The 25080-nt window shown below is 33.6% G+C and overlaps 1 protein-coding gene across 3 annotated transcripts in view; it reads right to left on the bottom strand.

Moving 5' to 3' along the window:
- The window catches only part of LOC114325118 (phospholipase DDHD2), a 323630-nt gene that overhangs the window by 9629 nt on the left and 288921 nt on the right, over window positions 1–25080 (bottom strand). For all 3 annotated transcript variants that reach the window (XM_050663474.1, XM_050663476.1, XM_050663477.1), the window contains exons 8-9: window positions 7215–7409; window positions 6810–7156 (exon numbers count right to left, since the gene is read on the bottom strand). In XM_050663474.1, the coding sequence (XP_050519431.1) occupies window positions 6810–7156; window positions 7215–7409 (542 nt within the window). The remainder of the gene's footprint in view (window positions 1–6809; window positions 7157–7214; window positions 7410–25080) is intronic.

Here is a 25080-nt window from a genome sequence, read left to right on the forward strand (position 1 = left end):
CTTCTGTTTATATTTTCCAAAAAAGTCATTTTGAATTTATTACCTTCATTGCACAAAATTTTAATGTCAAAATCCATGATATCGCCGGTCCGGAAGAAGAATGACGTAACTGTAAATTTTGTCAATTCCTGTTTATTGCGTAATTAACTTCTAAAATACTGTATACAAATGATACAAAAGCAACAGAACTGTAACTATGTGCTGAGCCACTACAGGGTAGTTGCGTCGTTATTGAAATACGCACCATTTTGGACCTTGTTTTAGATGAATAATGACGCAACTGTAAATAGGGTTGAAAATGTGGGAATAATGAAATAATGAAATTCAAACCAATAGGGATGAAACTAAAAGCCATCATTGTAAGAATAAACGCCATACCGATGCTCCGGACGGTTACTCTTTATTTAATCACTATTTTAAATACTGTTCTGAAGCTATTTCTTTGCGGCATTTATGCAATTTTTTATTCTAATTGCGAAATAAGGCACAATTTAACTTGAAAAATGATTTTATTAACGTGTCGACATACACTTCGGACGTCGTTGTCAAAATACAAAATATTAATAAATTAAACAAAAATGTTGTTGCTTAGTAAAAAAAATTCCAATAATTTAATTTGACTCATTCATATCGGCAATTCAGACATATATTATACATTTTAAAGTAGAAGACTTTAAAATAATATTGTCAATATTTATGAGTTGCATTCCTGGGACGACTTTATTAAAAGATAGTTCATTCGATTACATTAAATCAACTTTAACTCAAGAGTATCCGTCACAGAAAAATCATAGCATATGATCTGCCTTTAAAAAGATAGTCATATGCAATGGTGAAAGTAGCTCGTGTTAGTGATTCCATAGTAAATCAGGAGGAAAAAAACAGGAAAAAACATCATGATACTATACTGACATTGTAAGTATTTGGTCTTACATTCAGTTTACTCTCAAAAATTTACCATTTCAAATATTTAAAATGTTTTAAATGAACAATGACGCAATTGTAGATAGTGTTTAAAATGGGGGGATCAAATTAAAATAATGAAACTCGAACCAATAGGGATAAAAATAAAAGCCATCATTGTAAGAATAAACGCCATACCGATGCTCCTGGACGATTACCCCTCATTTAATCCCTATTTTAAATATTTAAAAATAAATCGTTTTTTGCTCTCCTTAGAAATTTGGCTTTTTGCAGTTACGTCATTCTTCTTCCGGACCGGCGATATGGTCTTTGTCGATCACATGTTGTGCCAAAGCACAAGAAGAAATAGTGATTGTAGAATCAAAAAACCTTCTTCGGATTTTCCTTTGGACATGAAGAGCTCTGGAGAGAACATCCTATGCATGTTTAATGGGGTTCATGTATGGAGACTTCGAAGGCTAAGCGGCGAATACATTCTGTCTCAAGATAGTTATTAACCGCTTGATCCTCATGATCTTACATGAGGTTAGTAAATCCGTGTGATGTACCTTTGTCCTGTAAGAGTCCCGTCAATAACCACCAATTCGGTGCGTCCACCTGCCATAATGCATGCCCAAAACATAACACTGCCATCAGAGAAAGGAAGTCTGGGACGGGCATGAGCTACTTGTGCAGCTCTTGTTAGCTCTCACTAAACATGAATTCGCCTTCTATCACTATTTACACAGATTCTGGTCTCGTTTGAAAAAAGCACAAAGTTCCAAAACTGTTGAGGGAGCTGTATGTGTTCTTGAGCCCACTGGAGCCGACGGGTCTGGGATGGAGCCACTCTTTCTCCAGTCGACGGGTCTGGGACCACTCTTAGCGAATATATACACTGACCCGTCGACCTTACTCTTAACTCCCCCTGGCACTTTTCGCGTGCGTTCCGCAGACTAAGTGACCCCCTAGCTGCCCCGCCCCACACACACCTCGCAAAAGACCGGCCAGTGAAGACGACCGTCCTGTGCAACCCATGTGTGGGTGAGGCAACCGGGGTGCCCCCCATCCAGCATGAAACTAGCAAGAAGATACCAGTCGGCAATTACGAGTAACTCCAAGCATTCATGTTTTCATTCACTCACACTCACTCTCACACTCATACCTTATATATTATTACGTAAATAGACTTCCCTATGAGAAATAATGAAAAACGATTATAAAAAATTTTTGTATGGATAAAATTATGGTACGATAATAAATATATAAAATTAAAAGGTAAAATCGATAAAATATTTGTATAAATAAAATTAAATACACAAATAAATAAAACAAAGTAAAATAACATGATAAAGCAGTCAGCGTAGGTTGGATGTAAAAGGTCCTCCCACCCTGGCTGCCCTCTACAACACAAACACGTTAAAAAAATAAATAATAAGGGTCATCCCGCTTGCAGTCGCCTCTCTTTTTCCTCTTTATGCTTCATTGTTTTGGTAACAAAGGCAACGACCGGGTCGAAGTCACTCTTGCTATTGATAGCTTTATCCATAAGCTCGTGAGGCTCGCCTAGAGGAGACCCCAGACCCAACTGCAGCTCGGTACGCCCCGCACGGTATGCCGGGCATACGAATACGACATGTTGCGCGTCATCCACCACTCCACACTCGGGGCATAGATCGTCGGCGGTCTTCTTTATACGATAAGTATATGATCTGAACGATCCATGTCCCGTCAAGAACTGTGTAAAGTAGTAATTGACGCGCCTGTGCCTGCACTCGTACCACCTTACTAGAAGGACAAAATTATCTACCTTAATTTTATATGATGTAGAATTAAAAAATACATACAACCCTTAATTTTCACTCTTCTATCACCCACCTCTATTTGTTAATAGCCATCTATATATTTACGAAGTGGTGTAGAAGACATAATAAAACACATAGCCAAAATTAAATTGAAGTGGGCAGGACACGTCGCTAGAATGAGAGATGATAGGTGGACCAAAAAAATCTTGGAATGGAGACCGAGAGCGGATAGACGAAACCCGGGAAGACCACCCACAAGATGGACTGACGACATAAAGAGGATTTGTACCAACTGGATTGCAGCAGCGCAGGATAGACATGAATGGAAGTTTTTCGAGGAGGCCTATGTTCAGCAGTGGACGACTATGGGCTGATGATGATGATGATATATTTACATCTATAAAATTCTCTCGTCACACTCTTGATTTTTATGAAATTATATATGTATATTCGGTAGGTCTTAGAATCAGTATTAATCTATTTTTCATATCCCTTAGTGATAAGCGGAGTTCCCCCTAACATTTTGTAATGTTAGGTGGGGATGTGTATACATAACGTAATCTATAAGACTACGAGTACATACAAATAAAAAAAATTATCATAAAAATCCATCAACAAGCTCCGGCGATATTAATCGCAGCATATGTTTGAAGAATTACTTTCATTTTTTGAGTGCACGGATTTTAATAATTCCCCTTCACCGACCACGAATCCATTTCGTTAGGACGCTACTTTTAAAACTTTATTAACCACTGTGTTGAGGTTCAAAGTTTACTCAAACTTTTACACATAAACTATATACCTTCAACTTCAAAATGGCTCTAGTTAGGTTGATTAATTGTTATAAACAAAGTAGCCGTCAATTAAATAAAAAAGTAGCTAACTTTGACCGTAATTAACCTAGGCCAAAAATTTTTTTCTTTGAAAATTCGTATAAAAATACCAGTTTGTCAAATCCCATTGTATTTTTAGCCTACAGTTAATATTAACAAAGTTATTCAAATTGTTTATAAGCCAAAAATGACTCTATTTTAGTAAAATGTTTTCGGAGTGATATAAATGACTTTTTAATGATTTTTTTAAATGCGTTGAAAATATGACCAATTTTCTTTCATATTGTTTCCACATAATTGCTATATCGTTATTATTTTCTGAACAATAACATTGCGAAAAAAGCTCTTTGGGATAAACAAATTGAATAAAATTTAAACTAATTGACGAATCGTCTTGAAATTTTTTGTGCGTTGTGTGGAGTGTTTGACTCAACTTTTCATGCAATATGAAAGTCTTAAATTCATTTTTGCAAAAGTTATAGCAAATTTTTTATTTTCGAAATTTTAGTTTTATTTCGCAATATCCGAAGCAACAAATGATCGGACCAAAATTCAAAAAGTGCCATTTTAAACCTTGGCTCATCTACTGAAAGAAGAATATTATAAATAAGATATTTAATTACCCTATTTTTACCTGTAGCGATTTAAACGAAAAAACTGCCATTTTTGACCCTTATTTGTTAATAACTGAATTTCTCGTCCAAACTGTGACGGGTATTTTTGTATTTATATTGTATTAGATATATAGTACCCAAAAAACCCATTTGCAACCTGGCTATTCAAGTGTCCCGAACATGGTACATTTTTGCCTTATTTCCCTGGGCTAAAATTTAGTTTGTTTACTATTATGCAAAATTACACCGTTATCTTCCTGGGTGGCGAAATCCTTCAGGTAGATGACATCCTCGAGGCTCGAGGTATTAATCACTACTACTCCGGAGTGAAAATACGTGTTAAACCTAATTATTACTTGAATGTGCTGAAGTTTAAAACTAATTCAACTCCCCAAGAAGTTATTTCCAACGGAATTACCTTTTTGTCTCTATGTATGGAGCGCCTAAAAAACTACGTGCTTAGATAAGTTTCGATATGCATGTTTCTTTAAAAATACTCGAAATAAAAAACAAGGGCAATTATCTTGTCTTCCTCCAACCTCAGCGGCTGCTCATCAACATCTTTTTCGGGTATATTACTAAGTTTAAGTGTGGCTTGGTTATCAGCTAGATCCAAAAGACTGGGGATGGAAATTAGTCGACAGTTCATTAGAACCAATTCAAACTTTACTCCCACATGTGCCGGAAAAACTCCTGAACACAATTTTTTGCAACTGTAAAAAGGGATGTAGTGCTAAATGTGGTTGCAAAAAAGTTTTATCATTTTTAACCCTTGCCAATATCAATTATTCAATAGCTTAACATTAAACAGAATCATAACAGATCCGTGGAATAGGCCTACTGGGGAAACCACGTTAAAAAAACGCGCTAAGTACACTACCTCAAAGGTGGTGTGGAAACGTGTGCGCATATTATGACGATTACAACTTTTTGAATCGTTGTATCTCAAAAACAGTGGCTCTTAGTAAAAAAAGTAATAAGACATTTTTTATAGATAATTATCTAATCTACATTTCTTGTTAGAACTAATTTTATGATCAAACTTATCGTTTCGCTGAAAATCGCTAAAAACTATATTTGGTGATCTTTGACACCGCGTAAATTTTTTAGCTGGGGTCGGATTTATGAGGACTTTTTAGATTCCATTTACGATGCTATTTTGATCAATCCTGCCAATTTTCAGCTTGATGGTAATTTTTGTAACCTCGGATGTGTAAGTTGACCGGAGTAAGTTATGTCAGGTCTTGTCACTACTTCGTTAATTTCAAGCTCGGGCCTTCATCATTAAACAGTTCCTCAATGTAGTGTTTCCATCTGTCTATTTTATCCAAATCAGTCATAATCAGTTTTCCGTCTCTATCAACGATGTTATTTGCATGTTTTTTGTTCTGACCGGTGAGTTCTTTTATTTTTTTATACATATTAAATGAATCATGTTTTCTCTGCAACTCTTCAATTTCTAAACATTTGTTTTCAAAGTATGTTTCTTTTGCCGCTCGTATTTTAGTCCTTATCTCTTTATTAATGCGTTTATACATTTCGATGTTTTGGTTCTTAAATTTGCGTCTTTTTTCCATCAAATTCAAAATCTCATCGTTCATCCACTGTTGCTTCTTTTGATTTCTCTTGAAGTTTGGAGTTGAGTTGCTTATAATCGTTTTGATTTGGTCCCAATGATCCTCAATGGATTCTTGTTGGTCGCTATTCTCAAAATTGCTCTCTAAATTGTTTGCAATCCCCTGACTGTTGTTTCTAATAAAATCGGTATCCAGTTTGTTAGAGGATCGTTGTTGTTTGATCCGTTTAAGTTTTAATTTTATTTCGGCTAACAATAGATTTTGATCAGATTTTGCCTCGAATTTGCCTCCAGAAACCTATTCCATATCCGTGAGACACACAGAGAAACACCCACTCTTTGCGCTAAGCACCGCTGTGAATGGATGGTCTTCTTTAACTAAAGCGATAGTTCTTGCACGATCGAACTCAGTAATTAAATTACGATTCATTATAAAGTAAGTTTTCACAAATTTACCAGAATAACCAATTCAATTAAATGGGTATTTAAATAAAATAAAAAAAAAAACAAAAAAGGTATATTTGATATAAAAAAGGCCTATTAAATATGTGATAAGGATACGGATTTATAAAAGTGTAAAAAATCGTGACTACTAGGGGGTGATGTATAAAATATATACTTTTGAAACTATGTATACATATATACAATTAACTCGGCACCTTATGAAAAACTTTTTTATTTTTAGTTTTACAAACAAAAGTCATTCTTTATAAAAAGTGCTGCATGTTCTAAAACCTACAATGCAAATCTAATCAAATATTAAATTGTTTCAGTCATATACGCAGTTTGTCAAAAATTATGAATTTTATTTTTTTATTTATGTCACTTTTTTGACAAACCTCGTATATGACTGAAAAAAATTTAATATTTGATGATTGTAATTTAGGTTTTAGAACATGCATAACTTTTCAAAAAGAATAACTTTTTTCTCATAAAACTAAAAACAAAAAAGTTTCCATATGGTGCCGACTTAATTGGACATGTATAATATATCACATATGAATTGATTCAAATAATATCAGTAAATATAGCACGTTTATGATTTTAATAAGATATTTTTATTACGAAATAAATTTACCTTTAACATCATCAATATGGTGTCCTCCGATTGCCAATAACAAACATGACTCGTTAAGGCAAACACGTACTCATTGAAGAACTCAAAAGGTGCTTCCTGCAGGACATAATCAACTCTTCTTCCACTATTCAAATTCCCTACAGGAGTTCCCGTAGATTCTGGGATGGACTCGTTTTCCAGTTGCCCCATTTGATCTTTAAATGCCTTAGACACCTCTTCTTCCAAACTAGGGGGCGACTGTTTGTGAAACATTGCCAATTGGTAAACGGAATTCCAAGTACTTCTCATAGAATCGATTACTTTCTGCTTTAAATCAGCTCCAACACGTGTCATCGTTTCTTTTAACTCTACAATAGTAAAAATTAAAATTTACATGGAAATATTGATTTTAGTAACAAATATTACCTAAATGCATTCGTTTCCTTCCTTTATGGTGGGGAATCAATACTGGTTTTAACTTTGCAAATTCTGGTTTGATTAAAGATTCTATCCTGTATGCTATTGGATCGTATGGATGAAAAATGTTGAAGAACGCTGGACAAGTGGGTAACGAAAAGTGTTCACCTAATGTGTCCAGACCTCTAACGATCACGAACATACCTAGAAATATAATTCTATAAAGAATAAAAGGAAATCAACAATATTAAAAAAATATATTGCACTTGGGGAGTGACGACGGCAGTGAAAACTTTTATTAACAAGGTGAGAAAGGTCACACAAGATTGCAAAGCCATCTTCTTCCACCAAAATACTGAACCATGTTACTGTCAGCTGTATCACTGATCTGTAGATTACTTTTGGTTTCAACCCCCAGGCTTTACTGTTGCGTTTCTTATTAATGTGTTCCAATTGAGTTTATAATCCAGAGTTACCCGTAGATATTTAACCTCATTGGTTCTTTCTAATTCCTCTATAAATAATTTTAGCTCACTTAATCTGGTAAGATTCCCCTTATTGATAAAGGCTAATAGTTTAGTTTTAGACAAATTCACGAAGAACTTCTCTTTCATCCATTAATTCTCTATGTGATGATAGATAGATAGATAGATTTATTTAACTATTTTACAAAAATATTGTTTGTAGCAAGTCAAAGTTACATAGTATATAAAAATTACAAGGTATATAAAATTACAAGGATACAGTATAAAAGGATACAGAATGACGATTCTGGGAGTATATGCAATCAACGACGATGCTATTGTAAATGTGAAAGATAACTTTTTCGAACACCTGAGTGAAGAAATCACAAAGGTGGGAAACACGAGAGAAATAATAATCCTAGGAGACCTCAACAGCAGAGTCGGGAAAAAGAACAACGACAAAGTAGTTGGCAGATATGGAGAAGATAACACAAACAATAACGGAGAAAGGTTAATAGATATCTGCGACCAGAATGGACTTAAAATAATGAATGGATATTTCCAGCATAGAAATATTCATAAATATACGTGCACTCAGGAAACACGCAACTTAAAATCAGTTATAGACTATGTCATTCTTAAACAAAAAATTCGACTGAAAACAACAGATGTGAGAGCATGTAGAGGACCAATTTGCGGCAGTGACCACTATCTCCTACGTTCAGATATTTCATTTCCACCGAAAATAGAAAAAGAAACGCCGCAAGGTAATCATTCAAATGAACAGCTCCAAGAAGTAAGATACAATTTGAATAGTTTACACCAAGAAAGTGTTAAAAACCTATATAAACGTAGACTGGAAGAAAAACTAATTGAAACGGAAGATAATACCAGAAATGTGAATCAGTCATACGAAAACATCAAAGAATGTATACACGCCGCTGCCTTAGAAGCACTAGGGCGATATGAAAAACCGTACATCGAAAACCGTATTGGTGGGATCAAGATATTTCGCAGGAAATAACAAAGAAAAGAGAATTGTATCAAAAATATCTGAACACAAAAAACGTGGAAGACAGAATACATTATAAAAGAATGCAAGCGAGGGTCAGAAGAAAAATATGTCAAAAGAAAAACGAATCCTGGATAAAAAAAGTGTACCATGCTAAATACATACATAGGTGGAAGCCAAAGTTCAGAAAGTTGGAAACTATTAAAAAAATTAAGAAACGACAGAAAGAAAGACATTATTCAGTCCATATCACCACAAACTTGGGAAGGATACTTTGAAGATTTACTAACAGATACAAGAGAGCCCTTCAAACAGATACAATCCAACGGTATACAAGGCGTCAGGTTGATAGGATCACCAATCAGAGTAAATGAGAGAGAAGTCGAAACCATATGCAAACAGTTGAAGAATGGCAAATCACCTGGGCCAGGAAATATAGCTCTGGAACTCATCAAATATGGACCTAAAGTTCTAATTAAGCGACTAAGACAACTTTTCCAGCAATGCTTGAATAACCATGAAATACCTGAAGAATGGAAAGAGTCACATCTGAGCACTATCCACAAAAAGGGAGATAAATAAAAACCTGAAAACTATAGAGGAATTGCAGTCACTAGTAGTATCAGCAGAATATATGGAAAACTTATTAAAAATCGAATAAAAGAAGAATACCAAAATATGAAAGCCGAATAACAGACTGGCTTTCGCGCAGGTCGATCTACAATAGATCATGTTTTCTCCATTACTCAGATTATTGAAAAGAAAGTTGCTCGTTGCCAAGAAGTCCATCTGATGTTTGTAGACCTCAGAAAAGCGTATGATAGTGTCCCGCTGGTTAAATTATGGGAGGCACTGGAGAAAACAAATGTAAATATAGAATTGGCTGAAGCCGTAAAAACGTTGTACTACCAACAAACAACAAGAATTAAAACGGGAAATCTCATAACACCTAGATTCACAGTAACTAAAGGACTAAGGCAAGGATGCTGTATCTCACCAACACTATTCAAAATATACCTCGAAGCAGCACTCAACAAATGGAAGAAAAAATGTACGAATATGGGCATACCAATAACGGACTCAACTTTGTACACGCTGTGCTTTGCGGATGATCAGGTGATCATCGTACAGGACTCTGAAGATCTTAGTTACATGATGCGAAAACTATTAGAAGAGTTTACAGAGTGTGGCCTAGAAGTGAATATGGAAAAAACTGAATACATGAATATCGGAGGAGACCAACATAGCCTCCGAGTAGAGGAAAATCAAGAAATAAAATTATGTGAAGACTACAAATACCTGGGAGTAAAGATCACTCAAGGCATATCCTTACTGAACAGCGTACTGTGGGATAAAAATATTTCTAAGGAAAATAAAAAAAGAATATATAACACTATAATAAAAAGCATCACAACATATGGATGCGAAGTTTGGCCCCTAAAAGACAGAACAGAGAAAATGCTTAGAGCAACAGAAATGGACTTCTGGCGCCGTTCGGCGGGAATATCTAGACGCGACAGAATAACAAACGAGAGAGTCCGAGAAATCATGGGGGTTACACATACTATTGTTGACGACATCAGGACGAAATAACTCAGCTGGTACGGACACGTAAGGAGAATGCCGGAGAATAGAATACCAAGACAAATCCTCGAATGGCAACCAAGAGGAAGGCGCAGACCAGGAAGGCCTAGAAGAAGTTGGAGAGAAGGAGTTGATAGAGAAATCAGAGACAGAGAACTCGAGGACGATCTATGGAATGACAGAACGAGATGGAAATTGGAAATCGGAAGACGTCGAAGTACGTTGTAAACCGATAATATATATATATATATATATATATATATATATATATATATATATAATATCGGTCATATATATATATATATATATATATATATATATATATATATATATATTGTTATATTTCTATTTGATATAAAAATTAAAATTTGATAATTATAAACAAAATTCACTTTTATATAAAATATTTTTAATTTTCTCAACCTCGGGCATATAAATTTAGAACAACCTGTATACAACAAATTGTTATATTTAATTTTAAGAAGTGATTAGAATAAGCGTACGAAACTCGGAACAATGTGCTTAGATAAACAAAGTGAATGACGCGTACCATTATCGTTCTTCTCGGAAGGTCGATCATTAGCCTATGCTAAATAAAACTCAGTGAAATAGATGATAGTTCATTATCGTTTTTCGCGGAAGGTTTCGATCATTAGCCTATGCTAAATAAGACTCATTTGAAAGAGAGAATAGGTCATTAAAATTTGTAAATAGTTAGAAAGTATTTTAGAATGGGAATTAAATATTTTCTTTTGAAATCCATTAAGCATATTTAGAAAGATTAAAAATTGGTTTTGAGGAATATTACGAATGAGAGTTGGTGGTGGAAGATTGATGTGTGAATCTGGAAGGGATATTTAGAAAGTAGGGGAATGGATGACAAAGTGAGAGCAGAATGTTTTGAGCTGTCGAGAAGTGAAGTCGAGTAGTAGACGGTAGTGTTCGAGGAGTGAGAAAGCCGGTGTAGTTCCGTGAGTGTGGAGTATCTATCGTGGAACGAGAAGTAGGCCAGGTCGAGAGTAAAAGAACCTCCTTGAGCCCAGAGTGTCCCGGTAGCTGATAGCAGTTTCGAAAAAGGTAGAACACAGCATCACGACAAAAGCAGGAACGAGAGCTATTCGAGCTAGTTTTTCAAAGGAGAACATCACTGGAAGCCAGGACGAGGTTTGATCGCAGCCAAGGATAGCAGGAAAGGGTCTTGTGTGAGGACATTTTCAGTTCACCAGGAAAAGGTCAGTCTCATTTGTTTGGACATGAATGTATGGGTTTTTCGTATTAAATTCCACATAAAAAATTGAATAACATAATCAATAATATCAGAAAAGCTTCATCAAACTTAAATAGAGTTGTTCCTAATAACTCCTAATAGTTAAATGTTAATAAAAACTTTCAATTGAAAACCAAAAGGAAATAAGATTCCCATTTGTAAATGTTATGTTTAAGAATAATAAGAAATAGCAAATATTAAGCATTGATTGCCTTTTTAAATAAAATAAAAAATATTTTGATTATAATTGTAACCCATATGTGTATTTTTTTTACTCTTTTCTTTTCTATCCCGATTAGGAACCATTAAGAAATATTTAGAAGCCACGGAAGTAAGTAATTAATTTATAATTCGCCCTGAGATTGAAAACATATTGATATGTGATCTGGTTAATTAATTAGATTAGTATTAATACATTGATTAAATTAAGTAGCATATAAGAATATTATCTCATATCAATAATCAAGATCACATCAACTGTCGTCCAACGTGGAAAGCATTGTAAAGTATTTCTAGTGGCAAATTTGAAGGATAGAAAGAGTAAAGCCGGTATTTGAAAATTTATATGCCTGTGGTAAAAAGTGAGATACTTACATTTGATAACATAAAATTTTAGATCTCTTTAGGTACAAATTTTACATAACTGATTTAATATTTTATTTTTACGATATTTACATTTGATATATTTATTGACAATTTATAATATTTGGGTAAAAAAAAAAGAAAGTCGTCTTGGTAACATACTAGTAAAATTTCATATTTGGCGGGGATAATACTTCTTGAAAACAAATGTCTGTGACAAGAAGCCAAAGCAAGGACAACAAAAAACAAAAAGAACATTCAGACCAAGAAGATATTTTAGACACGACAATCATGGCATCAGAACAGCAAGAATTATCAGGAATAGATAAACTATTACAACTGATGCAACTCCAGTCACAAAAACTGGATGACAATCAACGAAAAGTGGATCAAAAAATGGATGAAGCAAAAAGGACAATGGATAAAAATCAGGAGGAAACAAAACAGGCAATGGATAAAATGCAAGAAAATCAGGAAGAAACATCAAAAAAAATGGATGAATCACAACAAAAAATGGAACAGAAAATGGATAAAGTGGAGAAAAAAATGGATGACAATCAACAGGAAACAAAACAAGCGATAGAAGAGAACAATAAGAAAATAGAGGAACGCATAGAAAAGTATGAAATGAAAATTAAAGATCACATGCAAAAACAAGAAATGAGAATGAAGGACCACATGAAAGAACAAGAAATGAAAATTCAAAATAAAATGAAGGAGTTAACGAATTGCCAGAAAAAAGAAATGGAAAGTTTGGAAAACAAGTTGCAAAACGCTATTCAAGCAGACATAGAAGAAGTGGAAAGAAAGATTGCGGAAATCAATACTCAACAGAATGTCGGAGAAAGAAGAGAAATGGTTATACATAGCACAGATGACGTGAAGATAAGGTTTGGCGGGGATGTAAGAAGATTACACCCAGTGCCGTTCATAAATAGCCTAAAAAAGAAAATACAGCACATCGGAAATTTCGAAACAGCAAAAGAAACTATCAGAAACCATCTCAAATATGAAGCAAGCCTATGGTTCGATAGTAAAGAAGAAGAATTCGGCAATTGGCAACAATTTGAACAAAAATTTTTGAATTATTTCTGGGGAAAAGTCCAACAATTGGAAATTAACAAGGAATTGCAAAATGGGAAATACAATGATAGGATGGGGGTATCAGAAAGGACATATGCTTTACAAATTTACAATAATGCAAAACATTTACAATATAATTACTCATCGGAACAATTAGTCGAACTGATTGCAAGACATTTCGAAGAAACGCTGGAAGACCATATCACATTGCAAAACTACAAAGACATAGATAGTCTATGCCAATTCTTACAAATAAGAGAATCACGTCTAAGAGAAAGAAAATCAAGAAGGTCGCGAGAAGATTACAGGCCCCGAGAAACACAAGATTACAGAGATAGAAATCAAAATAGGAGGGACTATACAAGACGAGATTTTAATCCCAGAAGGGAAAACGAAAATAGAGACAACGGAAGAGGAAATTATGAACAAAGAAATAGGCAATGGAATGAGGACAGAAATCGAGAATACCAGAATAGAAACACCACACGCTCAAATCAAGAAAACAGAAATAATGGTAGACAAAATGAACAGGGATATCGAGAAAACCGAAACAGATCCGACAGACCAAGAGAAAATAGAAGAGAAGTAAATAATACCCAGACAGATGAATATGACGGAGAGAGACATTATGACGAAAATATAAACAACGATGAGCAACCGGCGTCTTTTCACGACGGCGCTCACTAAAAACCAAAAATCAAACAGGAATCTTTTGTCACCCCAAGGAGTTTATTAAATTGGCAGGAAACAACGAAAAGAAAAATGGAGTTAATTTAAAATTTGTGAATGGATTTATCAACGAGAAACCAATTAAAATTATGATAGACACTGGATCTGAAATAACATTGGTCAACAGAAAACTAATAGAAGAAGTTAACTTAACAAATTTAATTTATAAAATACCTAGGGTAAATTTAGTGGGCGCAAACAAACGGACATTGGCAACTATAAATGAAGGCATACGAGTAATGGTACGACTGGGCAAGAATATGTATGCACTACAATGTGTAATAATGCCAAACATGTCACATGACATGATAGTAGGAGTGGACGAATTGGCAGAAAAACATGTAGTGATAGATTTTAAAAATAATACGATGAAACTAACAGAAGAAAAAGAAAAAGAACAGGACAAGGAACATGAGAAACAAAATACGGACGAATCAGGTAAAGAACAAACAGTGGAAATGAATTTGGCAGCGAAGCAAGGACAAAGAAAAAAAAGGAGAAAAGGTCAGAAAAAGATAAAAGAAAATGAAACCTGTGGCTCCTCAAAAGAAGAGTTGAGCCCAGAAGAAGAAAATTTGAGAGTATCAGAAACAAAGGAAACCTGGGATTCCTCAAAAGAAGAGACGGGCTCAGGAGAAGAAGAAATAAAGCTAAAAAATGAAAGTGAAAAGAATATGATTGAAACAGTGGTATTTGAAGAGGAGGTATATGCAAACGAGGATGCAGAATGCACGGTAAACATGTGTGAAGAATCTGAGAAAAAAGACAGAAAATTGATATGTGGAGAAGGGAAAGAAAAAGAATTGCGGATGATGTTAAGAAACTACGAAAATTTGATCAATGAGGAAAACAGAGTGGCTAAAAAGTACGAACATTCATTTGAGGTGAAAAACTTGGGAAATTTTCGATCAAAGACTTACCCGATTCCATACAAGTATCGACAAGAGGTGAAAGAAGAAATAAATAAAATGTTGGAAGATCAAATCATCGAAAGATGTGATTCACCGTATGTTAACCCGATTGTGATAGTAAAGAAAAGCAGTGGAGAATTGAGATTATGTTTAGATGCCAGGAATATCAACCAGCACACTGTATCACAATATGAATCACCTCTAAACATCGAGGCCATTTTTGGAAGAATCACCGGGTCACACATATTTTCGAAAATTGACTTAAAACACAGTTTTTGGTTGATACCGTTAGCTGAAAAGTGTAGAAACTACACCGCTTTTTCTATTGATGGTATTGTCTACCGGTTTAAGGTAGTGCCGTTTGGATTGCAAAGTGCTTGTGCTGCACTCGTCCGAGCTCTACATACCATTTTGAATCGCCACGAAGATTTCATAGTTCATTATATCGATGATTTATTAATTTTTTCACAAGATACTCAGAGTCATCTGAAACACATAGAAATAATTCTGGAAGAATTGGACACAGCGGGATTGAAATTAAACATTGAAAAATGTCAATTTTTTCAAAAAGAAGTCATTTATTTGGGTTTTCAATTGGACACCAAAACAGTAAGATTAGCCGAAGACAGAGTCAAGCTCATAGATGAATACCCAAGACCAACGAATTTGAAAACATTGAGAGGTTTTCTTGGCACGATTAATTATTTTAAAAAACTGATTCCCGATTTGAGCCAAAAGGAAATCCCTCTGATAAAGTTGCTTAAAAAAGGAATAAAATGGAATTGGAAAGAAGAACAGGAGGAAGCTTTCAAAACATTAAAACGAGAATTCGCAAAAGGAACGAAAATATACCACCCCATTTACAATTTACCTTTTATACTCCGAACTGATGCGTCCATACAAAAATTTGCAGGAGTTTTGTCTCAAATACAAAACGACCAAGAAGTGCCGATATGTTTTATATCTCGAGTGACTAAAACACATGAGAGAAAATATAGTGTTACAGAATTGGAGTTTGCCAGTGTACTATATTGCGTAAACAAATTGAGGTTTTACATATTGGGAGCAAAATTCACAATCGAAACAGACCATGCAGCTTTAGTACATATCATGAAGAATAGATTAGTAAATAATAGAATACATAGAGGCATTCTATTATTACAGGAGTATGATTTTGAGTTCCGATATATAAAAGGAAAAGACAACATAATAGCCGACGCTCTAACACGGGATGAGGACACGGGAAAAAAGGAAACAATTACTCTACAGGTGGGACTAAATAGATTAATACAAGAAGAAGGGATATATTCGTTAAATGAGATAAGGACAAACCAAGAAGACCTAGAGGAAAGAGAGAAAAGAAGAGCGGAAGTAGAAAATGACATATATTTTAAGAGAATAGACGGAAAGGAACTATATTTAGTGACACAGACATTGGCCGAAAAGATAATAAAGAAATTACATGAGGACAATGGGCATATCGGTAGCAGAAAAGTTTGGCTCGTTTTTAGGGAAAATTACATCAGCCGACAGGATTACCGCATTGCAAAGGAAATTACCCAGAAGTGCGATGTATGTCAAAAATATAAGAGTCGGAATTTCAAAAACGAAAATGTTGCCAAAAATATTGAAGCCCGAAACAAACTAGACATTGTGGCAATAGATATGTTAAGCGATCTAATTATGACCACTAAAAGGAACAAACATATTCTGGTAATGGTGGATGTGTTTTCAAAATACGTAAAATTATATAGTTGCCGCACCACAAAGGGGGAGGACATATTAAGAAAAATCGACAATTTTATAGCCATAGTAGGAACACCAAAAAAGATTCTACTGGACAATGCAACGTATTTCCGAAATGATCGTTTCAAGGGACAACTTCGAGAACGAGGAATAGAGACAAATTTTGTCAGCATCAGGCATCCACAAAGTAATCCTTCGGAACGATTCATACAGGAAGTGACGAAATTTCTTCGCATTGCAACAGATGGTCAACATCGCCACTGGGACAGGAAAATGGCGGAAATAGAACAGGAAAATGGCGGAAATAGAAAGGTATCTAAATACAATTCCGAGCACAGTAACAAAAGAGACCCCAGAATACATCATGAAGGGTGTATTGCCGATAAGGCCATGGGAAGACCAAGAGCCAAAAGAATATCAACAGGTGATTGAAACCGTACAGAGAAGATTACGGCGAAGCAACGAAAAATATATCCAAAGACAGGAACAAAATAGAAAAAGAAGACCAGTGACTTTCCAAAAGGGTGAAAAAGTACTCGTGAGGGCATTACGAGTATCAAATCTTCCTGGGGGCATTTGCGCAAAGTTGATGCCTGTTTTCGAAGGCCCGTACATCGTGAATAATGAAAATGGGATAAATAGTTATGAGTTGAGGCACAGGAACTCAGAAAAGATCCGAGGAATTTATAATATTCACGATGTATACAAATATCACGAATAAAAGACAGAATTACATGAAGTAGATAGTAAGTTAGGATATAAGACGTACATTAAAGTAAGGAAATATACAGGGAGTTGGTTTTGCCTCGAGAAAATTTATTTAAAAATGCAGATAAATTTTATCGAATACAAGGCGGGGATTTGTTATATTTCTATTTGATATAAAAATTAAAATTTGATAATTATAAACAAAATTCACTTTAATATAAAATATTTTTAATTTTCTCAACCTCGGGCATATAAATTTAGAACAACCTGTATACAACAAATTGTTATATTTAATTTTAAGAAGTGATTAGAATAAGCGTACGAAACTCGGAACAATGTGCTTAGATAAACAAAGTGAATGACGCGTACCATTATCGTTCTTCTCGGAAGGTCGATCATTAGCCTATGCTAAATAAAACTCAGTGAAATAGATGATAGTTCATTATCGTTTTTCGCGGAAGGTTTCGATCATTAGCCTATGCTAAATAAGACTCATTTGAAAGAGAGAATAGGTCATTAAAATTTGTAAATAGTTAGAAAGTATTTTAGAATGGGAATTAAATATTTTCTTTTGAAATCCATTAAGCATATTTAGAAAGATTAAAAATTGGTTTTGAGGAATATTACGAATGAGAGTTGGTGGTGGAAGATTGATGTGTGAATCTGGAAGGGATATTTAGAAAGTAGGGGAATGGATGACAAAGTGAGAGCAGAATGTTTTGAGCTGTCGAGAAGTGAAGTCGAGTAGTAGACGGTAGTGTTCGAGGAGTGAGAAAGCCGGTGTAGTTCCGTGAGTGTGGAGTATCTATCGTGGAACGAGAAGTAGGCCAGGTCGAGAGTAAAAGAACCTCCTTGAGCCCAGAGTGTCCCGGTAGCTGATAGCAGTTTCGAAAAAGGTAGAACACAGCATCACGACAAAAGCAGGAACGAGAGCTATTCGAGCTAGTTTTTCAAAGGAGAACATCACTGGAAGCCAGGACGAGGTTTGATCGCAGCCAAGGATAGCAGGAAAGGGTCTTGTGTGAGGACATTTTCAGTTCACCAGGAAAAGGTCAGTCTCATTTGTTTGGACATGAATGTATGGGTTTTTCGTATTAAATTCCACATAAAAAATTGAATAACATAATCAATAATATCAGAAAAGCTTCATCAAACTTAAATAGAGTTGTTCCTAATAACTCCTAATAGTTAAATGTTAATAAAAACTTTCAATTGAAAACCAAAAGGAAATAAGATTCCCATTTGTAAATGTTATGTTTAAGAATAATAAGAAATAGCAAATATTAAGCATTGATTGCCTTTTTAAATAAAATAAAAAATATTTTGATTATAATTGTAACCCATATGTGTATTTTTTTTACTCTTTTCTTTTCTATCCCGATTAGGAACCATTAAGAAATATTTAGAAGCCACGGAAGTACGTAATTAATTTATAATTCGCCCTGAGATTGAAAACATATTGATATGTGATCTGGTTAATTAATTAGATTAGTATTAATACATTGATTAAATTAAGTAACATATAAGAATATTATCTCATATCAATAATCAAGATCACATCAATATATATATATATATATATATATATATATATATATATATATATATATATATATATATATATATATATATATATATAATATCAGTCTTCCATTTCAGCTGTTAACCCAATAATTTGTAAATTGATAATTACTAATCAGCTGTGATCATTTCTAGTTTATATATATATATATATATATATATACATCTTTATATCATACCTGAACCATCTGGAAAACCGTACAATCCTGAACCTCAATTATCTAGAGTATTTATAGTTGCCCGCGGCACGCTTATATTCATTAATTCTAGCGGGGATTTCAAAAATGTATATATACAAAAGAAATTTTTAATATTTTTAAAGATATATAAATAGGGATTTTACATATTATTGACATAATCCTGATCCCCTTGTTATTTCAGTCAATTCTGAACCCAAACATATGTGTATATATACAAACCTGAGCCTAATAGATGTTGCCAGTTTTAAGTGAAATGGGATTCTTAGGGAAATTTTCGTATGGCTTCAATAAGTAGTCAAAATAAAAATTAACAAAAGAAATGCAAGAATTATCTTTTACATATGCATAAGTTTACACCTTTTTGGATAGTTACAATTTATCTAGTAAATTATTTGTATTGTTCATGAAGTGAACAAATAGACAAACCCCTCTGTTTATTTATTTTCCGGAGAAGAATAAATTGAATAAAACTTAGTGTCTTATAATGGTGGTCCCTGGGATTGGGATCTCAGATTACAAGAACACTCGCCTGTGGAGTAATGACAGCAGTAATTTATTTAGTTATTTAGTTAGTTAGTTTATTTTTCAAAATAATAAACATACAGGCTTTAAAAAATTACAAATTATAAATATCTCAAAAAAACAAACTATTAAACTGATTGTAATAAAATATTATATATAAGAAATTAAAGCAACCTCTTTTATCAAACAAAATGATAAACTCGTTGGCGTAAGTTTTGATTGTATCTCAACAACAACAAATGTTTAAAAATGCAAAAAAATGAAATACATAGTGGATTGCACAGTAACGTTATATAGTATTTAAAAATAATACCTAATATAAAACTCATTAGTTAAAAAAGGGTTTTAAACAGTAACAAACTTGTCGGCGTAGGTATCACATTACTGCAAAAGATCCGTCCCACATAATGAATATCATAAAGAAGGCGAACCCATCATAATATTGCAAAACGATATTATGTCCCACCGAATTAACAGCAATGGCAGCATCATATTACTATAAACTATAGGTTCCAGTTCTTATAAAGAAATGAATGTCAAAAATATGACGTACCTATGTTGACAGCAATTTATGCAGATTAACAAAAAAGGAATAAATCAGGAAAGTTTTCGGTACAATAATTTATTATCAAAAGTAGGTACATTTGTACATTACTTGATTTTATTATTGATTATAGCTTAAGTAATGGCAATTTCAATTGCCTGCAAGCGTAAGAATAATGTGATACAGATCAAAAATAAAACAATAATGTCTTTCAAAATAGTGAAAAAAAAATTAAACATCAACTAAAAAATATTTGAAAAATAGTGTTTAATATTTAATGTTTTCCTTTATACATATATTATAAACGACAGCTTTGATACTTGTGCATTTTCTTTCTTTAAATACCTCGAGACTCCAATAAGTTGATGCACTTCTACCTCAACGGGAGGCTTTCTGTTTTCAATATGGTCGGAAAAATATTCTGCGATAATGCTTTTTTGTTGCTTTCTCCATGGTTGTCTCCTATCAATAAATATTTTCTTTTTTAAATGGCCCTTTTTTTTGGTGGTTCTTTATTATTATCTAAGTTAGCTGAAGTAGATGGAATCTGGTAATCGGCGTTTAGATTATCATCCAATATATATTTTCCATTTCTTCACCTTGCGCGTCAGAGAGAGGAGGTAAGTTAATGTCAATTTCGTCTAAAGTTTTACCTTTGTATTTTTCAGCTCCTTCCATCATTAAAAGTAAAAGTTTAGAAATTTTAGCAGTTTGATATACTTTTTCAGACAAACGATAATAATTGCAATGCGTTTGTAATGTATGTCCATGAATTTGCTTAATTGCTCCATATCATTATTGTAAAATTGGAGAAGTTGAGTAATGGTGGCCAAATGCTTTCAAAGTATTGTTGCTGTTATACTCGCACTGACATTTCTTGGCATATTTATGAATAATTTTAGTTCCATCAACAAATCCTCTTCCAGTGGTGTGAAATACAAAGTCACTTTCAATTACAAAGCTATTTCTACAGTGTAAAATATAATCGAAATGCATTTTCATTGATAGTGATAACAACATGGTTACTCCTCTTCCACGCTTACCTCCTCTAACTAAACGACTGTAAGTTTTTAATAAACATTTTTCAGCTTGAGTTAAACATTTTTCGAATTCGGAGCACTTTCACCCCCTAAATTAATACATTTAAACGTTTGGATCTTTAGCTGAGCCATCTCTGCTGGTCTTCGTCTGTTAAGAAGAATGACTTGCGCATACAGTGTGTCTTTTAATGAATTATAGGTCTTAAAATCATACTCATCTGATTTCAATTTGTCAAATAATTCTTCTGCAGTTGTTTGCAAAAAAATGTTAAGTTTCTTGAGGTCGTTAGTAAGCGGCAGAAGTTCTTCCTTGTTTCATTTATTCTGATTGAAGTTGGTACATGCTTGTGCAGAAACTTTATTGTACCATTGGGATTCTATAAGATTTTTCAATATTTTAAGGTCTTTTCTCTCATCGCTTGTGTCCTCAATCTGAACAAGATTAATATCTGCTAAGTCGCAAGATTTTTTTTATAAGTGTCCCAAAATTTATGGCCAACGTTGGTGACTCATAATTTTCTGTTTCTGGATTATATTTTGCCAGTTTATTAACTCCAAAAATTATTAGTTGAAAATGCTTTAGGCGAAGAATACCTATAAGTTTCTTAATCTCTGGATTTTGTAGTCTTGCAAAGTGTAAGAGTTTTTCAAGTTTTCGCATATTCTTTCTTACCAAATCCATATTGCCTTTACTTTGACGGCCTTTTATGTACAAATATGTATACTGACAAATTAAGGGATCTTTTTTGGCAATAATATTTATGTCATCTGCGTGCATCCTGAATTTTTTTTTGATTTTAATAAATCGTCATGTTTAAGAAAATGGTGTAGAAACAAAGTAGTTTGTCCGTCGCTTTGGGACGTTTGTCTTCTATTATTATCCTTATCATAATTATTAGACGGACAAATTTTGGTATGCTTAAGTAAACATTTTTTATTATAGTATCCCAAACAATACTTGCACGGTAGATATATATCTGCACTTGACGACTTATCAGTAAGGTTTGTCCTTTAACAGGTCTTAATGCGGCATCTGCCCGATTTCTGATAAAATTTCCCTTCTTAAGTTTGATAAAGCCAATCGTCTCTCTTTCAAATTAACTTTATGACATAATATTTTAACTACCTCAATTTCTTCTGAGTGCCATTTAGAAATATGTCTAGCAAAATGAGATTGTACATCCTTTTCGCAATAGAAGCAAAAATCCCTTGGATCTTTGTAATTTTTCCTCAACGTTTTTTCAACAAGTGGCTAAAAAAATGTACAATGAATCGAACACGTTAAAAGAAATAGGAAAGATTTAAGTAAAGTAACATTAAAAAAATAATCATAATTGATTTTAACTTATTAGACACAGAATCTTGTGACCAAGTTATTTCGTCATTTACGACTTGTCATATAGGCTTTTTATACATGCAGCTGAGTTTGGTTTGTTTTGTTGGACACAAAAAACCGTCTTACGAGCCGTAAACGACAAAACAAACTTACCAGGGTATGTCATGTCTAATGGATTAAAATCAATTCTGCTTCTTTCCTTACGTTATAGGCTTTCTCACAGATTATTAGTTTGACAATTATTGGAGTTTAGGAAAACGTAAAGTACCAAATTGTTTTGGATGCCATATTATACTGCTTATATCGTAATTTAAAGCCATGGAATGGAGCCTCAATGTTAGGCATTTCTCGTAGGAATCGAATTACGAACAGGGAGATAAGACGGAGAAGAGGAGTGACGGATGCCATACTAAAGTGGAACTGGGCTGGACACATAGCTAGAATGTCGGATAACAGATGGACACAGCAAATAATACACTGGAGACCAATACAAGAAGCATATCGAAGTAGAGGTCGTCCGCCAACCAAATGGTCTGAAGAAATAAAACGGATCGACAAAAATTTGATGCAAACAGCACAAAACAGAAATGCATGGAAAATACTGAGGGAGGCCTATATCCAGCAGTGGATAGATCCGGGTTGAATGATGATGATGATCGTAATTTAATTGAGTTATTACCTTCTCTTCTAAAACAAGAGATGATATCCTTTTAACTACAGAACTGCTGCTTGTCTGTTCACTTTTTTGTTTACTATCAAAATTTAAGAGTTTCTTTATTATTAGGGATTCGTCCTTCTCGCGCTTCTCTCTTTCAACCGGTTTTTCAAATGATATTGAAGAAACGTTATTCCCGTGATCCGCTCTATCAACCACTTCTTCAAATATTAACGAATCGTTCTCACGCTGCTTGCTGTCAACCAATTCTTCACATATATTATGTGGATGGCTCTTTCTTAGTAGAATATTTAAATTTGAGAACTGCAAGAATAGTCTGGGCAGATTATCGGAGAATAAGCAATTTTTGGGAAAAGTTATTTACCAGCAATTTTATTGCTGGAATCGAATCTTATGATCCTATATATTAATAATATAGGTAGGCAAAGTCCACAGACAGTGTGCTACTTTTCTATAAACAAAATGGCGCCCGAAAATCGTGTTTTTTCAATCTTTGCACTACAATTCCAAAGATTTTAACTTTACACCAAAAACACCCAAATAAAAATTCACCGTAATGAAATTCTGCATAGACAGATTTTTCTCGATTTACTTCGACGAAATTTTTTTTCGGAAAATGTGGGTTTTTTTCAACAAAATTTTTAATTTCAACTAAAATTTTAGGTTAGTAATTATTTATCAATAAATAGATCTATCTACCAAAAGAGCTTTTACAGTTTAGCAACAATTAAATTGTTAATTAAAAATTTAGGGTCGCCATAATAACCACAGTAATTATGATGCATAAGAATAACTATGATTTTTGTATAAAATGGCACTATACCTATCTAATGTACTTTACAGAATTGAAATTGGACTATTTGAGCGGCCTTAGGAATATTTTAAAATTATAAACAATTTTTTGCCTTATAAACAAATATAATATCTCGGAAAATATTAAATTAAATTAAATTATGAAAACGGTCTTGGGAAGAAAGCGGCAGGACGCTTCTTTTAAAAGAAAAACTATTTAATTGCGATGAGTGGTTCCTGAGATACAACCGGTCAAAGTTGACCGGCATGTACGGCGAAGATATACATAATAGGATGGTAATTTTCGAATCATCACCTTTCTATTTCGGTTCTCTTTCTCCGCACAAATTTTCATATCGTCAAAAGACTCATAACATATATTATAATAATAAAACTATCGGTATTACGAGTGAAAAATACCAAAAATACCAAAATTTCAATAAAACATCAGGTTGGAGAAAATGGAATGTCAACGTTCAAAATCGGTATACGTTAAAAAAAATTGCATTTTCTCGGCTTCCCATGGAGCAATTTTCTTCAATTTTTTTGTTCCCAATTTTGTTCCTTTGACATTAATAAATGTCAAAGTTGTTTTTGTTTTGTTAAATAAGATTTAAATTTTCTGTTATGTTTTGTCTAGAAATAAATTTAATATACATTTAATCCTTAAACCATTATTGTCAAAGTGAGAATTTATTTTAATCCCTTCTGTATAACTAAACTTTACCTAACTTACAAACACATATCAACCATCAATTTACAACGTCCTTTATTATTCATATTCACTTTTACATCGAGCGCACACAGCGACGTTCCTGAACCAAAACAAACGAATCTTGCAAAGTTGCAAAACTAAAGTATATAATATATACCTATTAACAAATCTGTCTGGCTAAAAATAGAATTCGCCGAATCTTTACACAAAATAACGACAAAGCAATGTTGCCACATGGTATGGATCAGGATGGTATTAATTGTGATATATACATAAAGATCATGTATATTCGAGAAATTGTTTCCAGCGCCAAAGTGGCAAATGTCTGAACTAAAAGATACAATGCTGAACCATACTACAAACAGGTTTCTCTCGGATTCCAA

Source organism: Diabrotica virgifera, chromosome 10 (assembly GCF_917563875.1).
Source record: "Diabrotica virgifera virgifera chromosome 10, PGI_DIABVI_V3a".
NCBI lineage: Eukaryota > Metazoa > Arthropoda > Insecta > Coleoptera > Chrysomelidae > Diabrotica > Diabrotica virgifera.